General features: G+C 38.9%; 1 protein-coding gene and 1 long non-coding RNA gene across 5 annotated transcripts in view; one reads left to right on the forward strand and one right to left on the reverse strand.

The window, feature by feature from the left end:
• FAM204A (family with sequence similarity 204 member A) overlaps window positions 1-17,196 on the reverse strand; it is a 37,830-nt gene extending 20,634 nt beyond the window's left edge. Inside the window, exons 1-6 of one of the 3 annotated variants that reach the window (XM_003922157.4) lie at window positions 17,114-17,167; window positions 16,586-16,783; window positions 10,991-11,232; window positions 10,368-10,455; window positions 10,211-10,241; window positions 9,939-10,038 (exon numbers count right to left, since the gene is read on the reverse strand). In XM_003922157.4, coding sequence (XP_003922206.1) covers window positions 9,939-10,038; window positions 10,211-10,241; window positions 10,368-10,455; window positions 10,991-11,224 — 453 coding nt within the window. In that variant the 5' untranslated portion in view covers window positions 11,225-11,232; window positions 16,586-16,783; window positions 17,114-17,167. Of the gene's footprint in view, window positions 1-9,938; window positions 10,039-10,210; window positions 10,242-10,367; window positions 10,456-10,990; window positions 11,233-16,585; window positions 17,084-17,113 lie in introns of those variants that run through there. The other 2 variants (XM_003922158.4, XM_074382956.1) reach the window with 2 other exon arrangements.
• Window positions 17,148-25,383, forward strand: part of LOC101041385 (uncharacterized) — an 87,279-nt gene continuing 79,043 nt past the window's right edge. For both annotated transcript variants that reach the window (XR_012512944.1, XR_743981.2), the window contains exon 1: window positions 17,148-17,276. This is a non-coding gene — a long non-coding RNA (uncharacterized LOC101041385). The remainder of the gene's footprint in view (window positions 17,277-25,383) is intronic.

The raw sequence follows: 25,383 nt of genomic DNA on the forward strand, positions 1-25,383 counted from the left end.
CAGAAGGTAGCTGTTACCATTCCCATTGGTACCAAAAGGCTGAGACAATAAATGGCTTACCTGAGGGCATATAACTTCTTGAACTAATAAAAATAAGTGGCAAATCCAGATTTTTGTGAATCTAAAGCCTACATTTTCCCTTAATAACAACAATAATGTTAATAATAACAATAGCTAAAAATTACAGAGTGTTTATTACGTGGCAGATTCTGGGCTTAGTACTGTAAGAAAGCTCATTTAGGCCAGGTGCAGTGGCTCATGCCTGTAATCCCAGCACTTTGGGAGGCCAAGGCAGGCAGATCATGAGGTCAGGAGATCGAGACCATCCTGGCCAACACAGTGAAACCCCTTATCTACTAAAAACACAAAAATTAGCTGGGTGTGGTAATATGCAGCTGTAATCCGAGCTACTTGGGAGGCTGAGGCAGAAGAATCGTTTGAACCCAGGAGGCGGAGATCAGTGAGCCAAGATCACGCCACTGCACTCCAGCCTGGCAACAGAACAAGACTCCATCTCAAAAAACAAAAAAGAAAAGCAAAGAAAAAGCTTATTTAATTCTTATAACAATTCCATGAATAATAACGCGATCCTGTTTTAAAGACGAGGAAACACAGCCTGAGACTCCTGAACCTGGCCAAAGCCAGAGTCCGTAAGTGGTAAAGCCATCACGTGAATTCATATTTGCTCAGAGCCCACATTCTCAACCAAGTTTCTTCTGTCTCTTTCCTTATTGCCCATTCCTATAGCTCAAGACTTTCAATCAATAGCCCTCCATAGTCTTTGACTATGACCATTAGGCTGAATATTAAACAGCAGAGGAAAATTACACCTAAGAATGATTTTATTTTCTTATGGATATGTTTTTATTTAGTAAAGATACTTCAGGAAATCTTAATTTTCATAAGATTACCAAACAGCCTAGCATAGAATGAATCACACATTTATAAAAAGATGCTTGGACTTAAATAACTGGAGCTCTGGCTAGTGAAAATAGTTACTATAGATAATAAAAAACTTAAAATATGGTCTAACACGGGGGTTCCCAAACTTTTTACACAGGAGGCCAGTTCACTGTCCCTCAGACCGTTGGAGGGCCGCCACATACTGTGCTCCTATCACTGACCACCAATGAAAGAGGTGCCCCTTCCTGAAGTGCGGCGGGGGGGCCAGATAAATGGCCTCAGGGGGCCGCGTGCGGCCCACGGGCTGTAATTTGGGGACGCCTGGTCTAATACATGCTTCTTAGAAGCAAATTTTATCCCAACAATGGCTTATCTAGTATATCCTTTAACTTCCACATTCACAGTTAATACTCTACCTCTTACAGACTTCTCCTTCCTTATTTAATCACAGAATGTCTCCTCCATCAGCATACTGCTTGATTATGCCAGTCAACTGAGAGAAATTTTGTTCCTGTGTAGCCTTTGCTGAGATGTAAAAAATAATCACAACATAATTTGCCTAAAAAGATTACAGAAACAAAGACCAGTGAGGTTGTCACTGATGTCTGTTGCTAAGAGACTATGCCTTCTCACAGTCCCCTCTCACAGACTCCACCTAAGCAGTCCATACCTGCAAGGCCAACAGGCTTTTCTGCTTGCTTTCCTGTGTAGCTGAAGCCCATTCAACAGCACTTCATGGTCTTTGACCTGAGACCATACGGATTTAATGCCCACCTCCCATTCTTGTCTTGGGCTCATCTACCAGTCTCCAGAAACAGCCCTTTCTTCCATTTCCGCAGAACTCCTCCTGATGGTCCAAATAACACCCTGGGACTTCTAACTTCATGTACTTCACAAATCTATACTCTAGGCCGGTGCTGCTTCAGCCGTGGCCTGTGTACCAGGTCTGGTCTGTGCACAGTGTCAATCTATGAATTGTTTATTTTGGTCCATGTAAACATAAGCAGCTTGGGCCAGAATAGAAATCAGCTTCATGACTAAACACAGTTTTGTACTGGCTGGGCATGCTGACACACACCTATAGTCCCAAAGCTACTACGGAGGCTGAGACAAGAGGATCATTTGAGCCTAGGAGTCTGAGGCTGCAGTAGGCTCTAATCAATCCAATGCAGTTTAACCTGGGTGACAGAGCAAGACCCCATCTCTTAAAAACAACAACAAAACAGTTTTGTCTAGATGAGTTTTGCTGGGGGTGGTGGGGGACAAGAATTTCTCCATGAGGAAAGTAGTACACTGAGTTACATTCAGGCACACACTCCTTATCTCTCTGTACATCAGTACACTTTGGTAAGATTGCTGTATGTCATGTTACAGACATCACCTGCAAGTTCCACCAAAACTTTGTAATCTAGCATTCTACTCCCTGAATACAATCCTTCCACTCATCCTGTCTTTCTACCCAATCAATCTGCTTTGTCTTCACTGGAACCTCATTCCCTGGCACAGTGCTTCAGTTCCTTCCCAGATCCTCTTCTCCCTCCCTAACTTGCAACCCACGATTATCCTAAACTCTAAGCCAGTGGTTCTCAAAGTTTAAGTACTAGACTAGCAGTATCAACATTACCTGGAAACTTGTTAGAAATGCAAATTCTGTGAAAAACACAGGGCTGGGGGTCCAGCAATCCATATGATTCTAATGTATGCTAAAATATATGTCAACTGTGTCCTCAGTCTTAAAACTACCCACTATCTCGTCTAGTTGTCCCTTAATCACAGTGTTCCTGAAGTTTCTGATTAGCATATTTTTCTTCTTACTTTTCACCCTCCCCAGTAATCTACTCTGTCCTGGAGCTTCAATTACTTTTTATGACCTGATTTAGCTCACTAAATAATTCAAAACATCTGACTTCTCCCCATACCAGTACCACATCTCCAACTACTTGCTAATCATCTTCATACTGACGGCCTGCAAAGGCAAGGTGTTCCCTTTCATGATGTCTGTAACAAGCCCTTGCTGCCCTGCTTCTTCTCCTCCTTAGTCACCCTTGACAGAATCCTCAGTTATCTTCAATGCTTCCAACCCCTTGCTCCTATTTGAACTCTATTTTGGCAAAAAGTCTCTCATTTCTTCCTTCTGTGTTTCTTCAGGGGTATGCGATCCCTTATTTGGAATATTATAACCATCTCCAAACTAACCTTCTTTCTGAAACAGGTATCATGTCATTACCCAGCTTAAAGCACTTACTTCATATCTCCCGTTGAATAACATCCCACTCGCTTCACAGTGGGTCCTCAAATGCTTTCTCAGTCCCATCTTCAGCAACGCTATGCTTTTTCATCTGTGATCACATTTACCATTTTCTTTATGTTTCCTGTGCCTCTGACATGCTTCCCTTTGAAAATTATTAATCATCCCTTTAGGCTCACATCAAATGTTACCTTCTGTATCTATGCAGAGTCCCTCAGCCCTACATACCTATGACCCCATCACCCTCCCCAAACCCCACACCAGGCTCTCCACTCTATGCTGTTGGTTTATCTGTGTCCCTTCAGCACTTACTTGTCTGACACACTACAGTGAGTTGTGTATTCTCCCCTCTTGGGTCCTATACTCAGTGGGAGCAGACTGTGTGTCACTGGCTTGGTGTGTCCCAGGGTCCAGCCCAGTTCCTTCTACATAGAAGACATTCATTCTTTGTTACTGAGCTGATATTCACATTGCAGTCATCCATGTTTGCATTCACAATGAAAGGACCCCTCAAACTGGGAACATTTACTATATACCAACTATTCTGAGAGGCTTCCAAGAGAATTCACAACAGTAATATTGAAGTAATAACATCCCTATGGTTAAAAAGGAGTTACATGTATTGTATTCATTTATATAAAAATCTATCCTGGTACTAGAGTATGTATTCCTCAAGGACATGGAGAGTATCTTCTCCATCTTCGGCTCCCAGAGCTTAAACTAGTACCTGCACCTACAGCTTTATTATTTAATTTATATTGAAAATAGTTATTTTCTTTAAAAAATGTAAATACAATAGCCTGACTTTCCTGCGCAGAATATTAGGCATTGCCTCAAATGCCACTGACACATATTTGTATGTGTCAAAATGTATTTGTACAAAACATTAATATCAAACTACAATTTTCCTTGCACTACAAATTCTTGCACAGCCTGATACCTCAACTCAGACCTTATCCAATCTCACGCAAGGAAGCAGTCAACCTAGACCTGCTCCAACCTTTCATCTCAGCAACCTGGTCACTATCAGCATCCATTCTTAAGCCTGTCCATTCCCCCAGCCATTCAGAGCAGCATCTAAAGGTGATAGCATATTACAGTGGAAAGAGCACAGGACTAGAAAACAGGAAATGTGATCAAAGCTCTGGGTAAATGACATACTTGACTATAAGCCTCATTTTCCTCAAAGCTAATGAGAAGACTGGCTTGAATGAGTAACCCTTCTAGAAACAAAAATTCTAGGTTTCTATCATATTTTCAACTTTGTTTTTAACCCTTTTCTCTCTCTCTCTTCCTGGCAATTTATTTAAATAAAATGAGATAGCTTCCTTTAGCTCTAAAAAAACTCCTGGTTCCATGCGTATACTCAAACTTTGTTTCCATGAAAACATATTAATATTCCAAATATACTGAAAACACTCAGTAAAACATTCCCATCTCCTTAAAGACTGTAAGTTCCCAGTAGCTAACAAAGAGCACAGCTGGCAGGGTCAGACCTAGGATCAAACACTAGCTCCTCTACTTATGAACTAAGCAACCCTGAGTGAGTTTCTAAACCTCTGTGGGTTGCTGTTATCTCACATGTAATAAAATGAGAATAAAACAACATTCTCTGCAAGATTATGATGAGTCAAAGAAAATGTATATTAAAATACCTAGCCACGTTTTTAGAATATAGTAGTCATTCAATAAATAATAAGCTGCTCCTATTATTAAACCTAAATACAGGATACCATTAGTGCAAAAGAGAAGGCTTATCTCTAGAAGGCTACAGACTTTATCATACTTCTTCAAGAGCTCAGATCCAAGCACAAGAGCCAAGCATTCAGCTTTGTCAGTAGGTAGTCTCATGAAATAGAGTCTGAGTACTAAGGCTTTTTGAAAAGTTGCTGGACTCAAGAGTAGCCTTTATTTGACTTTATCTAGGATGTCTTCCATGCCATAGGAGTGGCAGGAGGCACAAAAGAGCCATTGACAGCCTGCAGTGTCTTGGTGTACTTCTAAGTTGCCTTTTGGCTAGAATCAAAACATAATTTAAGATCTAACTCAACACAGACAAACCTAGGAATGACAATTTGGCCACAGGTAAAAAATTCATCTAAAGGAAATACCTAACCCATAAGGCAGCAATTGCCAATTATTAAAGTTTTACTATAGATGCCAAGAAGATAGGACTACAAATATCTAAGAAATGTCTGGGTACTTGGTTTAACGTTATGGGCTAACGTCTATATGTGCATATGTAGAATAACTTTTATATGTGATTAAAGCTTTTAAAGTCAAACTATACCACAATATATTTCTATGAAAATTCTGCTACTAAATATTTATTTGAATAATATATTCATTTTTTAAAGTTTAATACAAATGAATTATCCACTAAAGTTTGCTTTACTGAACTTAAATTTCTAGAAAAAAACGAAGCAATCTCTTCATAAAGAAGGGCAGTATGTGTGGGGGAGAAGAGGTACCTTCATATATAAATGTAAATCATGTATTTATTTATGATTTTGTTAACTTTATATATATAAATCATACCCACTTAAAATTACTTGAGTCAGCTGGGCATGGCGGCTCATGCCTGTAATCCGAGCACTTTGGTAGGACGAGGTGGGTGGATCATGAGGTCAGGAGCTTGAGCCCAGCCTGGCCAATACCGTAAAACCCCGTCTCTACTAACAGTAGAAAAATTAGCTGGGACTGGTAGCGTGTGCCTGTAGTCCCAGCTACTTGGCAGGCTGAGGCAGGAGAATCGTTTGAAGCCAGGAGCCAGAGGTAGCAGACCCAAGATTGCACCAGTGCACTCCAGCCTCGGTGACAGAGCAAGACTCTGTCTCAAAAAAAAAAAAAAAAAAAAAAAAAAAAAATCAAATGAGTCAGGTAAAAAAAAAAAAAACAGGTTCAGAAAAATCTAGATTTGGGACCAAATGACTTGGGTTTAAAGTCTCACTTCACTTCTCACCTGGTTTATTTTCTTAGGCAAATTACGCTGAGCATCAGTTTCTTCATCTGTATTACGAGAATAACACTGGACCTATCAACCCACCCCACAGGAATCACATAGGAAGGGAGAGGGAATGCTTTGTAACTGATACCAGGGGACAACACTCCCCATACCTCTCCCACCACACCCCTAAACCTCCCTCTCCTTATACCTCCTCCCTCCACATCCCTATACCCTCCCTCCACCCAATAAAGGAAGCCAGCCTTTTAACTGTTCTATGTAGTGGAGAACCATGGAAGAGTCTGTTTGGAAAAAGCACTCTGCTAAAAAAAAAAAAAAAAAAAAAAAAAAAAAATTTCAAAAAAGCTACACAACACAAATACCAGTTTCCTCCCATAAACAACTTGAAAAATTCATCAAAGACACTGTACAATTACTTAACATTTAATAAAGTACCACTGGTTTTTCATGCCAAAAAGTATCCATTAGGTATATATAAAATTACTTCAATAATGACTGCTGACTAATCAAACTGACTCAACTAAAGAATACTTGAGACATTTATAGTGAAATTAACAAGTGAAATTTATTCTAAAGAAATTCCCACAGATTCAGAATAATTATGTTATGATTACAGAATTACTAGTAAGTCCCAGAACTGCTGCCAGAAACACAATTATAGCTGTATTTAATACAAAGAACACTTTAAAACAGCTTTGGATATTAGGAAGATTATGTTTAAAAAATACAAGCCTCTGCATTGTCTGAGAGGCAGGTGACAGCAGTGCTGTAAACAGACATTCTTGGTTGAGCAACAGTTTCAGCTTGGCAGTGTTCCAAAAAACAAAAAAGAAAAGAAAAAAAAAGACTGCACGATAGACATAAGATTAAGAAGTTTGTTTTACCATTTTAGAGGGCTGAGTGAATACAAAATAAGAAGGTTCTCTCAAATATTTTAACAGATCAGCTTCTGCTGCAGAGAAACAAAACAGTGGATGGAAATTCATGCTAGTTTTATTCTAACTGCGTCACAGATTTTCATGACCATCTCTAAATTTCATGAACAGTTGCCACTATGTGCTGAACTTAAATTTAGTCTTAGTTTTTATCTCAGCATCTCCAATGTGGACATTTTTTCAAGTATATTTACTCTGTTGGATTCACAGTTGAAACTTCAGCAGACAAAGGAGTTCCATGTAAACCAATGATCCCAAACCAAAAAATGAGAGGGAACCAGGGGGCATGCAATGATACCAAACTACCAAGAGAACATGAAAGAATCTGACTGCACTAAGTCCTTCCTTTCCTCTTATGCTTGTGTTTATTTGTGAAATATTAAATGTGGGAAAAATCCTGGACAGATACAAGCCTAGCCAGCTCAGTCTCTTTGTTTAGAAAACTGACATAACTTCCTTAGCCAGATGTCATTTATAAGGATGAATAACCACCATTAGGAAAACCCAAACTTATAAAACAGATCAATGGGCAATTACAAAAGGACTTACAGCAGATTCCCTTAAACAGAGACCTCAGTTTCAAAAGAGTGTTTGGGTTATAATATTCTTCTAGAACACATTTAGTGCACAATGTGAAATAGAACACTGGTTCCTAAAATTGAGTTGTTTAATTTTGTGCAAAGAATCCTAGTAACCTGTATGAAAGTAACTTCACACAAATTCCAAATCCTAGACAATGAGTAAGAGTAAGCCTGGTGTCTAGCAGGTATCAAGAAGGTACAATTTATATGTAGGATAATAAAATTTTAATAAAGATAGACTGTAAAAACAAATCTCTAAGTTTGTACTTTTTAGAGTAGCTAGGAAGTTCATTTCATGGCTTTAACTTCACTAAGAAATAATTTAAACATTGTAATGCCAATATAGTTATAAGAAAACAAATACTGTAAACAGGTGAAAATCAAAGACCATCTAATTCACAAGTAAAATAAAAAAAAAAATATTTCCTAATAGAATCAATCTTTGACCATTCTTTCCCTCAAAAGAACAATCCATCCAGCAGCTGGAACTCTATGACAGGTCTGCCAGAGATAACACACAAACCTGAGCTGCCAGCATGGTCCTCCTCCATAATACCTTAGAACACATTTGGTACAGTCAAGAGTATCCCCCGCCACATAGCCACTGCTCTCAGCCCATCGGCATCACAAGAGAATGGTAATTACACTTGCAAACAGTTACCACCCCTTCTGCATGGAGCCTAGGAAACTGAGACTGGTGTCATGAAACCTGGTTTCTAGTTTCAACTGTACCAGTGATTTTTCTTTGCAAGAAATTTAGCGTTTCCACACCTGCTTGAACACTTGTAAAAAGGAGATTGCTCAGCAGCAATAATTAGTTGAGGCAGAAAGAGTTTCTGGTTCCAATTCCCCAGTGTTCCAGGGACTGTTTTTGGATGATAAGAAACTTTGGCAAAGTTGGAATCAAAAAATTCACATGCAAAATTCTGTTTTGCCCGTTCCTAAATGTGTGCACCCTGAATGACACAGTACCATGCAATGATGGATTTAAAATCAGAGGTACTTTGGAAGAAATACTGATGGATCAGAAAATGACAAAGGTCTCTAGGTACACACAATAGTCTACAGCAATGATCCATGAAAGAGGCATCTGTCTACTATACACAGGATACAACATACGTGGGCTTCAACCAGCCCCCTGTGCCTCCAGCTCTACCACTGAGCACTTGATTTTCATGCTCCAACATTTCCCCGTGTGAATGTCAACATTTCCCTGTGTGAATGTCAACATTTCCCTGAGCGAATATGTGAGTTACTCATTCACACCAGCCTTTACTAAGTATTAGTATATCTAGAGACTGACAACTCCAAATGTGCAACTCAAGGTCAGACTCTCCCCTGAATCACTACATTATACTAACCATCTACTCTGCTCCTGCTTTCCAGTAACACTCAAGTCCCAAACTGAACTTTGGCTAGGACCCACTCTCAATCCTTTCTCCTCCCCAAATTTCTCTTTGTAACATCACTATTCACACCACTGCTTAAGCCAAAGCTTTGAATGGGTCTCTCTCCTTCCATACGCCCCAAACCCTCCCTAGCACCTCTCAAGCAATCCAGAGGCAAGTATCATCAATTTTACTTCTACAATATGCCTCAAATCCATCCACTTTTTTCCTTCTTCAGCAGAATCATTCTGGTTCAGTCCATCATCATCTTATGCCTAGAAGTCTCTTATCTGTTCTGTTCCAATCTATTTTTGCTGTCTCACAATCAATTTACCAAGTAACAGCCACACGAATCTTTTTAACATAGATCATGTCATTCTCTTGACTTAAAAGCCTTTTTGACTCTCGATTGTGTTGTGAATAAAACTCATTTCCTTACCATGCCCTTTGAGGTCCTACACAATTTGATGACTGCCTGCCTGCCTCTCTAATCACATCATGGGCTACCCTCCTCCTTGCTGACCCCATTCCAGCCAAGCTGGCCTTCCTACACTTACTGGAATGTCCCAGGACAACTCTTTCCTAGGATCTTTACTGACGCCTCTGTGCTAACATTCTTTATACAGACAGTTTTTTCCATCCTTCAGGTCTCAGTGACATGGCACCTTCTGTGAAAGGCTTTCCTTGACCATCCATGCTAAAGTGCAGCCCCATTTTAATGTTTTCACAATGACCTGTTCTGTTAACAAGTTTTTAATAATTTATAACTATATATTTACTTATTTTGCAGTGTTTTTGGTACATAGTAGGCATCTTAACTTTTTAACTGAATGAATTAATGAGGACAAGTACTCTAGGCAAGGCTAATCACAGACATATCCTTCTAGCTGGTATAAGATGCAATAACAAAAATCTTACCTTCTCAACTTTTTTCCTTTTAACAGGAGGGTCAAATCTATCATTGACTCCAAAATACTGAGTAAGCTCCTTCCACTGGGTTTCATTTGAGGACTGTTCACTAAAAGAAGACAGTAAATTTTGTTTTATACAATATAGATCATCTTTTATTTTTACTGTTTTTCATTGGTTACTAAAATTACTAGTTCATATGTTCAATTACTATCAGAGACAATTAGTTCAACAATTTCTACAATGGCCTAAAATAGATAACTATTTTAAATTCTACCTACCTATGAGATTCTTTCTCATTCTTCAATTTATCTGAAAAGAATTCACAGAGTCAATACCTAACTTCAGTAATTTCAAAATCACATTTTTTAAAAATTGTAGAACTCAGTCACAACTTAGCATTAGCATGACTAACAACCTGAATTTAAAAAAAAACACCTTTTCTGGAGCGTTTTCTTTTTTTCCCTCTGAATCTTGAGGTTGTGTTTTTCTGTTCAGAATGTTTTTTATGCAATTCTTGAAATTTCTATGTAAAAGAAAAAAAATATTGAGAAGCAAATAAACTTTCCAGGAAAACATGCATTTAAAAAGTAACACATTAAGTAATAAAACAATTATATTCTGGTATGTATAAAGACCCCAATTTAATGACGGTAGTCCGTTCTTGAGATGCTCTGTTCTCTGAGATTCACAACCTGAGTTTTGATACTCACTTGTTTTGAAACAAGCCATCTGATAATTTGAGAGTGAAACTCACAAACATAACAAAAAAGATAAATAAAACATAAAATAAAGATAGAAATTCCTCATGCCCCACGCTAGGCAAACAGCTAATCCCACATAGTGGTTTGAGTTTTTTTTTCCCTTTGTCTTTTTATGAAAAACAAAATAAAAGAAAGCACCTAAGTGGCCAATGCCTCAGAGAATAGCAAAAGCATCCTGAGTCCATCTCCCTCCCTGTTAAATCCCAAGAACACACACACATTCTGACCAGGGCAGAGATCCACACAGGGCTGTGTACACACACAGTCTTTAGCAAAAGCATTTCAAAGAAAACCTACATTCCATATATCTATGGGAATTCCAGAAGGACACTCTTCATAGGCATTTACATTTGTCTCCATTTCAGTTTTTGGTTCATCTGTTGAGAAATCTGTGATTTCTGTTTTACTGATGCTTCCATCCTCTTTAGCTTCCTGTAAGTTAAGTCCAGAGTTCTCCAATGTAGCTTCATCTTCAGAGTTTGACTCAACATCACTTTCATTTAGGCCAGCAGGTAGCAGCCCACTCCACATCTTTTCTTCTATGAAGAAAAAGATTAATTTACACATATAGAATAACCATGTTAATAATTTTAAGACCATTACAAGACATTCCAGGAGCCTAATAATTACAACAATGGCTTGGGAACAATCCATCTAAACTTTTTTTTTTTAATCTAAAATGTCATAGGATGGACCTGTTGTATTAAAATGATTAAAATCTTCACTTGTGTAAGTAAAAAAAAAGTTTAGAAGTTTAAAAGCTGTTTAAACAACTTTGTTACAACATACACCTACAGGTAAAAAAATAGAACCCTGATTCTCTAATATAAGTAGTTCTGTCTAAAAAAACCATAAAATTCAGTAAAGCATTGTTCAAGAATGTTAAAAGCCTAACAACATACTTTGCAAGCAATTTAAGATTAAAATACCATATTTCAAGCTATTCCAATTAGAGAATAAAGTTGCATGTTTCACCTATATTTAATGCACAAAGCTTCCAGAGGGTGTATTGTCTAAGAAGCAGGAAAATAACTAAAGGAAAAATTTTAAGCTATGTAAGTCGTTTGAGGCAGGTATGGTAGTAAAAAGGATATCCTAATTTTCAGTTTAGTACTGTGTGCTCAAATAATATTAAATAAAATATAATCCTAACAATTTAACAAAAATGTACAGCTTTTTAAAATAACAATACTATATTTGGGAAGCAAACGGTAAAGTTCAAGGTAAAATTTAGCAATAGCTATACAGTCCATTGGTAGAGAGAACCATAAAGTTTAATAAAATGACTTAAAATAGCAGAATTGTAATCATTTACTAAAATTATAATACTCAAGTACATATTCACTATTGATCTCCATGGCACAGTCTATTTTAGCACATATACTGAGCCTAAATCAGTCCCTTCAAAAGATGCCTAAAATAGAGAAGTCGGTTGTACTGCTCATGATTTACTATCAATCTGAAGGAATGAAATGGAAGGATAGAAATTTGTTTTGCAGTTTTCTGTCCCATATTGTGATTAACCTGGTTAAAAAAAAATTACCATTCTCTCTGAAACAAACACACTGGGGATTTTGCAACAACAGATTTCTGTTATCTTTTAGAGACCTCCTCCCAGGTCCAAAGAATCAGATCTTACTTTTTGTGGGTTTGGTCCAGCTCATCAGTTGGGGGCTCTCTGAAATATCCTCACCAAATATTCTGTTGGCTTTTTATGAGGAAGGAGTCTGGCATCTAACTGCTCCAACTAGAATCTTGACTCTGCCACTACTAGTGGTATGAGGAAATCATTTAACATCTCTGAACCTCAATTTCTTTATCTGTAACACAAGGATAATTATACTGCTTATAGGGTTATTCTGAGGATTAAATGAGATAAGCCCCTCAACGCAGTGTTTAAGAGGTCTTAGGGGCTCAATAAATGTTAAGTTCTCTTTGCTATTATTATTTCTGTGCCCATGTATTACATTTTTATCATTTCTATTATGGGTGACAGGGTTCATAAGATAGTTTTGAAGTTTCTAAAACTTGTGGTGCACTCACTTAGCAAGTGATGCAATCATTTGCTTCCTTGATATTCACAGTCTGATGTAAAGTATCTATAACAAATGTTAGTGTTTCATTTCCTGAATGGAGCAATAAAATGAGAGGCAGATTACCAAGAAGATAATGGTAACCTTAAGTTCCAAGGTTCTTCATTTGCACAGGTCCTTCCAAAGCACTGTACCCAGTTTTCTATTCAGAAATTGCATTTCTTTTTTAAAAGAAGAGACCCGAAGTTACATAAGCTCCAGGCCCCATAAAACCCAGATCTAGCCCTAAACTTGTCTGTGGATTTTTAAAGTTGGGGCAGAAGTACTCTTGAGATATTCTGATACCACAAAAGACATCATGTAAAATATGCCAATATTTAAAAACAGATGTCATGCTATTAATAAAAAAAGATTTCTCCTGTTCTGAGAGCAAAGGAAAGAAAGCAGTAATAAGTTCCAGTATAACTTGGTCATGGGCATATAATACACCTTTAGGCTCATTATCATTTAAGGACTTAGTAAGAAATTTCAGGTTTGGATTTCTTAGCATCACTGGGGTCTATATTAGAAATAACTGTTTCTCTTCCTGTCCATAAAATCTTTTACATGCCCACCTGTGTGCCAGACACTCTTACAGACTATTGGGAAAGAATTATATAAAACAGGCAAAAATCTCTAGCCTCATGAAATGACATCTGCACACATGGCAAGATTCTGTTGAATTTTTGAGTCAAGTATTCCTTGACCTGGACTTCACATGTGACTGCTCATGAAAAGCATATGCCTCTCCAATGGGCAGTGTACAGGTCTCCCACTAAACCACTGTTTTAGCATCTCTGCGGGGTGACAGTCCATGCTCTGGACACCCAAACATGCTTCCCTCTGGGGAGCAGTCTCAGCTGCCCTGAAGAAGGCATGCTTTTTGCTGTTGTTGTTGCTCATCGGCCTTCAAGTAGTTATGCATTTTTATAGCTTTTAAAATTTTCTCAAAATTATATATTTTTAGCTCCTGCTGATGTGGCATTAAAATCTGTCCTCAACATGGCATCTGCCTGGTATGATAATTTCTTGAGTATATCCAAAGGAAAAAGATTAAAATAACTTAAAAAAAAAAAAGAAATCCACCACTAAATCCAGGCAAAATTCAAATCAGGTATGTTTCTCAACTCCACTCTTGAAAATCTTTAAAGTCATGTGCCATTTTCCCACAACTCTCAAAAAAACAAAAACAAAAACAAAAACAAAAAAACAAATACAAGGGAGATTCAGCAGTCACTGATAAACACGGGTAACTGCTGCCACTCACTGCGGAGCCTGCAAAACGGAGTTGCCTGTGGAAGCAGCAGCCCAATTATAGATCAGCCAATATGGAGTGACTCCTTAGTGACTTTTGCTTTGGACTCATGTTTGAAAACAGTCTTTCTATTCATAGCATATACTTGTCACTCACAAAGTTTCCAACTGGCACCATGTTAGGCGTCCTGTTATTCCTGTTTTGGCTGCTGTGGAAGATGATTCTCTATTTCTTTAAAGTGTCTCTTACTCATGCCTTTCAGATTACAGTTCTTTATTTTAAGGTAGATAATCCCAAATTACCCTTTAACTGTGAAAATTCACTCAGCCAGTCTCAGGAAACGTGGAATATCAGAGAAACAGAAACTTAATTTTTTTAGTATAGATTATAGCCAAGTCCATATAACAGTCAATGTATTAATTCATAAGCTTTCTTTTTTTTTTTTTTTACCCTGCAACCAAATAATTTTCAATATAATTATTTTAGCCCTAAGGAAAATGTAAATGACTCAGGATCCTTTGTCTTTCTATGATTTTGTATATCACCTTCTTCATTTTATACACCCTCCACCTCTAGAGTTAAGATTTATTCCATCCCACAATTATTCTCAAAGACATTCTATGTGTACCATGCAGAACATATCTTTAGTCTTGGGCTGATACAATTTGACATGAACTGAAAATACTTATATACTGTCCTAGTTTGAATAACTAGGGTTTTGTTTTGTTTTGTTTTGTTGTCCTTGAAAATCACCCATCATCATTATTTAGCATAGTTGGTCAGGTAACAGTGAATCAAAAACAGGGTACAGTTCAGTAGGTCCTAATCTAAGTAAGAATACAGTAACAGGGGTCTCTAAGCTAATTTCAAAAAACTCAAACTATTTTATTTTTTCCCTCAGTGAGACAGTACCATTTGCCTTTATGGGAAAAGACAAATTCAGTGAAGCATTATTCTTTACCACATGTTAATCAGAGGTTCACTGGTAGTTATAGGCCTATTTTTTATCAGAAAAACCATTCATAAATATGGTTTAGTAGACACAATCTTTCAAAATATAGCAGCCAGGGAGAAATCAAATTATAATAAAAACTGTTCCAGATTGTGCACTGGTTATAGGGTAAAACAGTCTTCAATGTCGGCAGATGGTTTCTAGTCCTGAGCAACATAATTAGGAGAAAGCCACTGCATTTGTCTGGGCCTCCATTCTTAAGCTATAAAATGAAGGTTTGCTCAAATGATCTCTGAGATGTCTTGGAACTGTAAAAATGTCTCTTTATGATTTTGATGTTATAAGTGCCCTAAATGCCCAGAGTCACCTCATTCCTGGATGTCACATTCCATTCTCTCCAGGACTGCAATCCTGATTAGAGCCCAGTATTCCAGTAGGTAAGGTTTCTCTCCTTTACCTAGCAACTCAGGCAAGAGGATGTTTTCAGAGAGAGGCTACACTTGAGGACACTGAGAAGGGGAAGAAACCCTAGTTACAAATGGAAACAGAATAACCAGAAAGGGGAAACAAAGCAGGTCACTGTTACACATGGCATACAAAGCAGGTCACTGTTACACTGTGGCAGGCCTTGGTTTACCATTAGTCTTTACAACAACGCTTCCACTGGGAATTCCTGTCTATATCCACCCCTCCCCTACGCACCCCGACCCCAACTTACAGATGGAATAATTCACCTAATACATTCTGATCCACTTGTTTTACAAAAATAGAGCCCCAAGGCTTTAGATTATGAACTTCTACAGGGCAGAGTTGTAAGTGGGGGCAAGAATTTGAGACTGGGTCTGTGAATGATTTTAGCCTACATTTAAAGACTTGTTAAATTTGGTTAAGAAGAATTTTTTTCTGTACTTTTTGAGTACAGAAAGCTATGTAAGATGCTAAACTAAATTGCATACATCAAAGTCACAGTCAGAGGTTTGAGTAACAATGTCATATTTTCTGGACAACCAGGCAGTTGCTTTTAACCAAAACCCACAAGATACATTTGAGCAGCTCAATGAGTAAATGTTTTCCGGCTCCTTTCCAGAATTTAAATTCCATTTTCATCATATAAGGCTGTCTTATTTACCATATTTTGTATTTGATTAGAAATAATCCCAGAAACCTGAACTTGGTCTGATCTAAAATTAATTTCACTTGTATACTAATCATAAGCCATCACAATTATTTAGATTGTTAAATAATTTACATCATAATCAAGTTTCTGTGACTTAAAAATAGTTACTATTTTCAAGCATGCTAACATCAACATTAATGTAAATATCCTATTTACTTTTATCAAATGAATGTTCTCCTTTTCTCAAAAAGGGTACAGAAAGGACAACTGAATCACAGGCCTGAAAGCGAATTTAAGTTGACAGTCGGGCTATCCAGAAAAACTACTTATTTAGCAAGATTCTGCATGTATGCAACTGTTTTAATTAAAGAGAGTGGTCGTTTACTTGAGGCCTGGAGAACATTTCCCCAGACCCAAGATCCTGCACGGAAAAACAATAAACCAAGTTAACAGGTCAAGGCTCATTTTAAGTCGATTCCACCGTTAAAATACTTACAAGGTCCAAGATTGCAAGAGGATGGGTCTAGAAGGTACAGCTGTTCCTGCTGGGCTGCACAACCCGGAACTCTGCGGGCTTTCTGGTGGCAATGCCACACTCCAATCCCAAAACAGGCAGAATCCCCTCCCGGGCACAGAACTAAGCGCTGCAGATTCCGAAGGATGTCTAGCCTGCTGGCATTCTCATTAACTCGAGCTGTTTACCGGGACACAGCAACTGTAAACACGAGCCTGTTTCCCCAATCGAAAGCCTCTCACTTTGACCGGGGTGGGATTGAGAAACTCCCTCCCCCTAACAGGCTGGGGAGGACGCCGCGACTCCCCTTCCGAGGAAAGCGGAGGGCGGCCCCGCCGTCGCTTCCGCAGGCCCGGACCGGGGGCTTTTCTAGCCGGCTCCAGGAGGCTTGGCCAAGGAACCATGAGGCCGCCCATGTCTGCTCCGTCGGCTTCCCGCAAGAGGCCCTCCCGAACTCATCACGCCCGAGCCCGAGCCGGCGGTAACCCGCCCTCCATAAGCCGTACTCACCTGTCAGGAAGCGGCAACCCAGCAGCCATCTTAAGACCCCTGTCAACATCGCGCCTTCTCATTGGCTCCTGTGTCTCAGCCAATGGGCTGGGGCCGTTCTGGCCCTAAGGTCGCCAGGGCAACCGACCTCGCGGGGTTTCCCTTTTTAGTACGCTCGAAGGAGGTAATTCCTTTCTTTATTCTTTTTTCTCTTTTCTCTTTCTTCCAAACGTTATTTTAAAGACTTTGTTCCTTCTCCATTCCCTGCTGTAGGCCACTGCGTCTGGGCGAGGAAAGGGCTGACACAGACATTGAACTGAGAGTTGATGCCACCAGGAGGGAGACTCTTGGAGAGTGCTTTCTTTCTAGGCCCTTCTGTAAACGTTTTCATTCATTCATTCTTTCCCCTCCCTCTCTTCCGTTTTATATATATATATATATATATATATATATATATATATATATATATATATATATATGTATATGTATATATTTCTTTCTTCGCCTCCTTATTGGGCGCCCACTTTGTGCCAGGCATCGTGCCAATCCCTGGTTAGCAGAGAACGGGCAGACTCCTGCTCTCGTGACGCTTACCGTCTGGTGACAGAGTCCAGGGTGCTTGACCGAACGTTCTTCTTTTTTGTGGCAGACACTGTGTTATGCCCTGAAGTGGGTGCTTGGGGAGCATAGAAAATAAGGAAGAAAAAAAATAAACGAGAAAAGTACTGTGAAGAAAATAAAATATCCTGTGTGATAGGGATGGGATAGGGCTATTTTAGAAATATTTTCATTTTCCGAAATAGTGTTTTATAATAAGAGTAAGATTAAGTGTGCCTATTTGTTAATTTTGTGATGATTATATAATAAAAGCCTCGGCAACAGAGCCAGGCCCTGTTTCAAAAGCAAAAAAAAAAAAAAAAAGAAAGAAAAGAAAAGAAAAAGAAAAGAAAATACAGTAGGTTTCCCTCATCTGTGGCTTCTCTTAGCATAATTTCAATTACCTGGGGTCAACCCAGGTCCAAACACATTCAGTGGAAAATTCCAGAAATGAACAATTCAAATGTTTAATTGCAAGCCCATTCTGGGTGTCCTGATGAAACCTCCTGCAGTGTGAATCATTGCTTTGTCCCACATATGTATGTTGTTATGCTACCAGGTTCTTAGTCATTTAGTAGCCAACTTGGTTATCAGATTGAAAAGTTATATATGGGGTTCACCATTATTCCAGGATTCAGGCAGCTATTGGAAGGTATTTCCTGTGGATAAGGAAGGCTACCATACACATAAAGCCTTTTGCATGTTACCTGGCCCACACTAATTTTCAATCTTAGCTGTTTTTTGCTGTTAACATTACCAATAATGTCTTCTTCAAAGCAAGCTAAACATGTACAAAATTTTGCATTGCACTCGGTATTATATCTCAGTTTTGCATCAACAGATGGCTAATCCTATTACTTAACTATCCACTGCACCATCTCACCTCCATTATCTTCCAGAAGATGCATCAAGTTTAGAGAGCAGTTTTCTATAACCCCAGAATCATAGTAAAACCTGAATCAGCAAGTTTGGATCGATGAGTTCCCTTTTCCTGTTCAGTCTGTGAGTCTAAAGTAGAAGCAAGGCTGAATGAGTTAAGGATCTGTATAAAACTCTTTCGGCCAGATCTGTTCAGTTTCTCAATAGGATTTTCCTTGAATCCAAATCTTTAAAAAGTTAAACGTTAACAGAAAGGTGTGCCTGGGAGTGCTGTTGTAACTGCATTAGGCTTCTTAATTGTTCTTCATCTACTCAGGCTGTTACAGCAAAATACTGCAGACAGGGTAGCTTAGGCAACAGGAGTTTATTTCTCACAGTTCTAGATGCTGGAAAGTCTAAGATCAAGATGCCAGCAAAGTCGGTTTCATTTTGAGGCCTCTTCTCTTGCCTGGTAGGCACCCACCCTCGCCTTATTGTGCTCCCATCACCTCTTCTTTGTGTGCACAGTTGGGGGAGCTCTCCCTTGTCTCTTCTCTGTATTTAAAAGAACACTAATCCTGTTGGATCAGGGTTCTGCCATTCTGACCTTATTTAACCTTAATTACTGCCTTAGAGGCCACATCTCCAAATACAGCCACACTGTGGGTTATGGCGTCAAGACAGGAATTTTAGGGGTGCACAAACATTCAGTTCATAACAATTGCTGATGATGGAAATGTGACCAGAATGGGTAAAGAGATAGTAGAGGGGGAAGAACTGAGGCATGGGGTAGGAAGGAATTAACTTTTGCATATTTAAGATGATCTGGAGCCAGGCACAGTGGCTCACACATGTAATCCCAGCAGTTTGGGAGGCTGAGGTGGGCAGATCACTTAGGGTCAAGAGTTCAAGACCAGCCTGGCCAACATGGTGAAACACCAACTCTAGTAAAAATACAAAACTTACATTTTGTATAAATATAAGTTTTGGGGCGTGGTGGCACACGTCTGTAATCCCAGCTACACGGTTGACTGAGGCATGAGAAAGCTTGAACCTGGGAGGCAGAGGTTGCAGTGAGCTGAGATTGTGCCACTGCATTCTAACCTAGACGACAGGAGAAAAACTCCATCTCAAAAAATAAAAAAGACCTGGATTGTTTCTATATATAGCCCATTAAAGGATGCTCACTATTTAGTGCATACATTAATAAATGTAAAGTATAGAGGTGGCATATAATTATAACTACTACAAAGATTTACAAACACCAGATTTCATAGCAAAGGCTTTTGGAAACTCTTACTTCAAAAATATCTAACATTTAAAATTAAGTTTCTCAATGCTGATTTGAGACTTCTTTTTTTTTTTTCTTTTTTTTTTTTTGAGTCGGAGTTTCACTCTTGTTACCCAGGCTGGAGTGCAATGGCGCGATCTCAGCTCACTGCAACCTCTGCCTGCTGGGTTCAGGCAGTTCTCCTGCCTCAGCCTCCTGCGTAGCTGGGATTACAGGCACGTGCCACCATGCCCAGCTAATTTTTTTGTATTTTTAGTAGAGATGGGGTTTCACCATGTTGACCAGGATGGTCTTGATCTCTTGACCTCGTGATCCACCCGCCTCGGCCTCCCAAAGTGCTGGGATTACAGGCTTGAGCCACCACGCCCGGCGATTTGAGAATTCTTAACTACCTAATTGTTTATCACGTTGCTGGGTGCCTGTAATAAATGTAAATAATAGCTCAGACTTTTCTTCTCTGGTTGTAAGACCTTCAGTTTCTGATTATTGTTTTGCCAGTTTTCTAGGGAAAATGTCAGTCCTTTGATTTATGTTAACCAATAAATTTACCTTCCTTCCAGCGCATTCCTGCCCTGGAAGCCTGCCAAGCCATGCATTTTGTGAATGAAATACTTGTATTTGTGAGATTTCTATGAAACGTAGAATTGTTGGATACCTTTTACTAAATCATAGTGAAATATCTGATGCAGCTAGCGAATTGTGCTTGAATTGTGTTGCATCTGGCACTAATTTCAAGCATGTAGCTTTCATTTAAATTCTCAACCATATCTTTAAAAACACAAAGCAGTTTTTCTTTGCCAAGAAATATTATGGTCTATGAACAGTTTTCCCTTACATTTAATAATTTTTTAGTGTAGAGATTATAAGTCACACCCATGTTATAAAAGATTAATTGTGGAGTTCTTTTTGGTGGCTGTTAAATCTCTGATTGATGAATAATTTCTCAAAATATAATGAAATCCCTTAAATGTTTCTCAGTTGGAAAAGTGAATACAACTTTGTTGAACATATAATAAATGTACTTCTTGGTGAAACTGAGAAAGAGAATATTAATTTTCTATACAAACACTTCTTTTTTGGCATTGAGGGAAGAAAGGTGATTTAGAGACATAAGCAAAAGAATTGAAACCAGGGAGCTCTGAATTTCAGGACTTGTGTTGATGTTCTTCATGATTAAGGAATGACAATTTCTCTATCTGGATTTTTTTTTAGGTATGCAAACTGAAGCATCTATAAACAATGTTCATATTCCAAGAATGTGTCGAATAACTGACACTACAATATCAACAGAACTTGACATTTGAGAAAACAAAATTTTTGCAATATAGGATATTGCCAAAGAAGAGCACTTCTTATTTATTGGTCATGTTTAGTTAGTACTTCCAAATTTTTCAGGTCTAATAGGTTATACATAGGGAGAAAGCAGAATAAGGAAGGGAGGCTTATTGAGCATTTTTGTATGCTAGGCAATTTATATCTAATATCTTATGAGGTAGCTAGTATTGTATCCATTTTATAGCTAAGGAAATTTAAAACTTCAAGAGCTTGAGAAACTTGCCTAGGCCGGGCGCAGTGGCTCACGCCTATAATCCCAGCACCTTGGGAGGCCAAGGCAGGTGGATCACAAGGTCAGGAGATCCTGGCCAACATGGCGAAACCCCGTCTCTACTAAAAATACAAAAGTTAGTTGGGCACAGTGGCAGGTGCCTGTAATCCTAGCTACTTGGGAGGCTGAGTCAGGAGAATAGCTTAAATCAGGGAGTCCGAGGTTGCGGTGAGCCAAGATCATACCACTACACTCCAGCCTGGCAGCAGAGTGAGACTCCGTCTCAAAATAAAGGAAAAAGAAACTTGCCAAATATCAGATGCTTAGTAACATGCAGAATCAGGGTGGAGAAGTTTCGCTGGACTCAAAAGATCCTGCTGTCTCCACTGTCACATACTGCCTCTTTAAAGAAGAGTTTCCTAATAAATGCCAGCACAATGCAATCAATAAAGCATGGATATTATTACTAGCCAGTGACATGATATACCCACTAGGTACTCATAAAAAGAGAGGTTTCAAGAGTAAAATGTCTTCTCTCTCCTTCCCCCTCACAACCTAGTGAGTGATCAGATTCCATCTGAGGCATCCTCTTCAATCTTTCCTGATTCATTATATTGAAGTCTATGTTAATCTCCTTTTCCTAATATCTTCATCTTCCAAAAACATCCCACTGTCTGATAAATTTCTCTGAATGAAGAAATACATGTAAAGCTTTAACGTAGAGCCTGATATGTAGTCAGTGGCCAACAAATACTAGCTTCTTTCCTTCACTTGTAAAAACTAAGAAACCCATAAATGTTCATAGATTATTAGATTAATCTGTCAATATCTTCATGGTCCTTACTGTGTGCCCAATGCTCAGCACTATGCTAGGGGTTGGAGATTCAAAAGAAGAACTGTATAGAGACTGTCCTCAAGAAGTTTATAGTCTGAGACATAATAATATTTAAACCATAAGTACTAAAATTGTGAGGGTCATAATGTAAGTATGAACTATGGAAGTCCTAAGAATAGAAAAGTAAGCTAAGTGGAATTTAGTATATACTATTTCCTTTGCCTTAAATACCTTTCTCTTTTATACCTGTTAAGTATCTTTTCATCCTTCGAACCCCAGAGCAAATATTACCTCCCAAGTTAAACCTTTCCTGGGTCTTGCAGTTCACACCTTTCTTCTCCATGCTTTCATGATAGTCAGTACGTAGCACATGAGGGCTTTCTCAGATTGATTGTCATGGGTTCGTATCCTCTGAGGTTGTGAGCCCCTGCATGATGATGCTTGTCATGTAGTAGGTGCTCAGTAAATGTTTGTGGAAAGGATGGATGGATGGCAGAAGTGAAGATGTCAATGCATGTGATGAAGGGGAATATAGGGAAGGTGGTTTAGGAGCATCATGTGAACAAATGAAGAGGGACAGGAATGTTGTGATTTAAGAAGATATAAGAAACCAGCTTGCATCAGACTTGGAGCCTCCACTAAGGGAAACAGACAAGTTCTAACTTGATACAGTAGAAGGGATGGCAGGATTCTATCAAGGGAGTGACATAGTGAAGCAGGTGCTCCAGGGAGATTAATGTTACAATCTTATGAATATGAAAGATGGATTCGGAGGGAGTTGAGCCAACATGAAGGGCCCCTGGCTAGAAGGTCATTATGGAAATAATGATTAGCATGTGGACAAAGACAATGGGAATAGAGGATAAGGGACAATTCTCCTCATCAAATCTAATGTTTTCTCCATTCATTCATTCATTCCCTCTCATTCTTGCTTTTATGTCTTTGCTCTTATTATTTTTGTTCATGCTTTCCATCCATTCATATTCAGTCTTCAGTTTTATGAATTCAATCCATCCCCTGTGGATACCTTCTTTACTAGAATTTTCATCATACATTAACCTTGCTTGCTTGCTTGCTTACTTGCGTTTTTGAGACAGAGTCTCACTCTGTTGCCCAGGCTGGAGTACAGTGGCGGGTTATCAGCTCACTGCAACCTACCCCTCCTGGGTTCACACAATTCTCCTGCCTCAGCCTCCCAAGTAGCTGGGATTACAGGCGTGTGCCACCACGCCTGACTAATTTTTGTATTTTTAGTAGAGGTGGGGTTTAGCCATGTTGGTCAGGCTGGTCTCAAACTCCTGACCTCAGGTGATCCGCCTATCTAGGCCTCTCAAAGTGCTAGGATTACAGGCATGAGCCACTGCTCCTGGCCTGATTAATCTTTCAAACATCCCCCACAACAAACTATTGTATATCACTTCTCACCCTCTCTGTACCTTTACCACCACATTCTCAACTTATTCTAAACAAATCTGTTCCAGGTGAGTGGTGGTCATGCAGGTGGCCTCCAGAGAGTCCTCTTGGGGGCTAACCCAATACATTTCCCTCTCAGGACAGAGTGAATCTAAAAAGTGCTTTCTGCTTCTTCGATTCCTACACATCAGGGTATGAAAATTCCAGGCCAGCTAATGTCCTCCACACAAATACAGGTAGAGGTACACCATCTGGAAACCTCTTTTCCAATTTTAGTTCAGTAACTTTAGACTCTTATTCTCCATCTCTTTTTTTTCCCCCAAAAAAACACCACTACGTATCACACTAATAATAACTGCTAAGCACTAGATCCTGACATGGTTGTGAAGGAAAAGCTGTAAGTTTAAAGTGAGAAAGAAAACGAATTAAAGACTTCACATCTCACTTAGAATGTGGCCAGAAGAGCCCTTCAGAATCTTCCAGGGTTTCCACCATCCGAAGTACAGGGCAATCAATTTTTATTCAGTGTTATTATTTAAGTATTTTGTGTGTTATGTGTTGCAACGTGGCATTATCCTCTGTGGCCAGGGAATCTAATCACCACTCAGAACACTGACTAATGAAATAACTATTCTGAATTTGAGATAACTATTTAAAATAAACACCTGAAACCATGCATTACAATTTGAGGACATGCTGAATGATCTCCCTTACTTTCCTGTACTATGTTCTGTCTTTGAAATGTCTTCAAATTGCTTTCTACATTTTTTTTTTAGATGGAGTCTTGCTCTGCTGCCCAGGCTGGAGTGCAGTGGCATAATCTTGGCTCACCACAACCTCCACCTACTGGGTTCAAGCAATTCTCCTGTGTCAGCCTCCTGAATACCTGGGATTACAGGCACATGCTACAATGCCCAGCTAATTTTTTTTTTTTTTTTTTTTGTATTTTTAGTAGAGATGGGTTCCACCATGTTGGCTGTGGCTGGTCTTGATCTCCTGTCCTCAAGTGATCCACCCACCTCAGCCTCCCACAGTGCTGGGATTACAGATGTGAGCCACCATGTACGGCAAATTGCTTCCTATCTTTAAACTTTGGATACGTTTACATCATTTAATTTCAGTTAAGAAAAGCACACTCCACTCTATGGTCTTGAATTACAGACATGTTTTCAGCCTACCTAACCAAATCAGATACTGAGCCATAGGGCCTTGCCATCATCTCCTCCCATCTCTGAGCCTTTGACCATCCCTAGGGCAAGGTCTTCCTTCTTCCCAAATTCACTTCTAGGTCCTTTTTAGAATTCCATTCTAATTCATACATTGGCTTTTTTGTAGTCTGAGATATCATATTTAGACCATAAATAGTAAAATTGTGAGGTTCATGATGTAAGTATGAACTATGAAATTCCTAATGGAAAAGTAAGCTAAATGGAATTTAGTATATACTATTTCCTTTGCCTGAAATAACTTTCTCTTTTATACCTGTTACATATCTTTTCATCCTTCAAAACCAGATCAAATATATACATTGGCTTTTTATCTATATCTTATTGTCTTATTTTTTAATGGTCACTCTAGGGATTACAGTACTCATCCTTAACTCTTACAGGCTGCTTAAAGTTAACATTTAACAATTCGTGTGAAATGTAGAAGCATCAGAACTGCACTGGTCCATTTAAATTTCTTGGCCCACTCTAGATGTTCTCATATGTACTACATCTATACACATTGTAAATCTCACATTAAGGCAT

This window comes from Saimiri boliviensis, chromosome 12 (assembly GCF_048565385.1).
Source record: "Saimiri boliviensis isolate mSaiBol1 chromosome 12, mSaiBol1.pri, whole genome shotgun sequence".
In the NCBI taxonomy this organism is placed as follows: Eukaryota; Metazoa; Chordata; class Mammalia; order Primates; family Cebidae; genus Saimiri; species Saimiri boliviensis.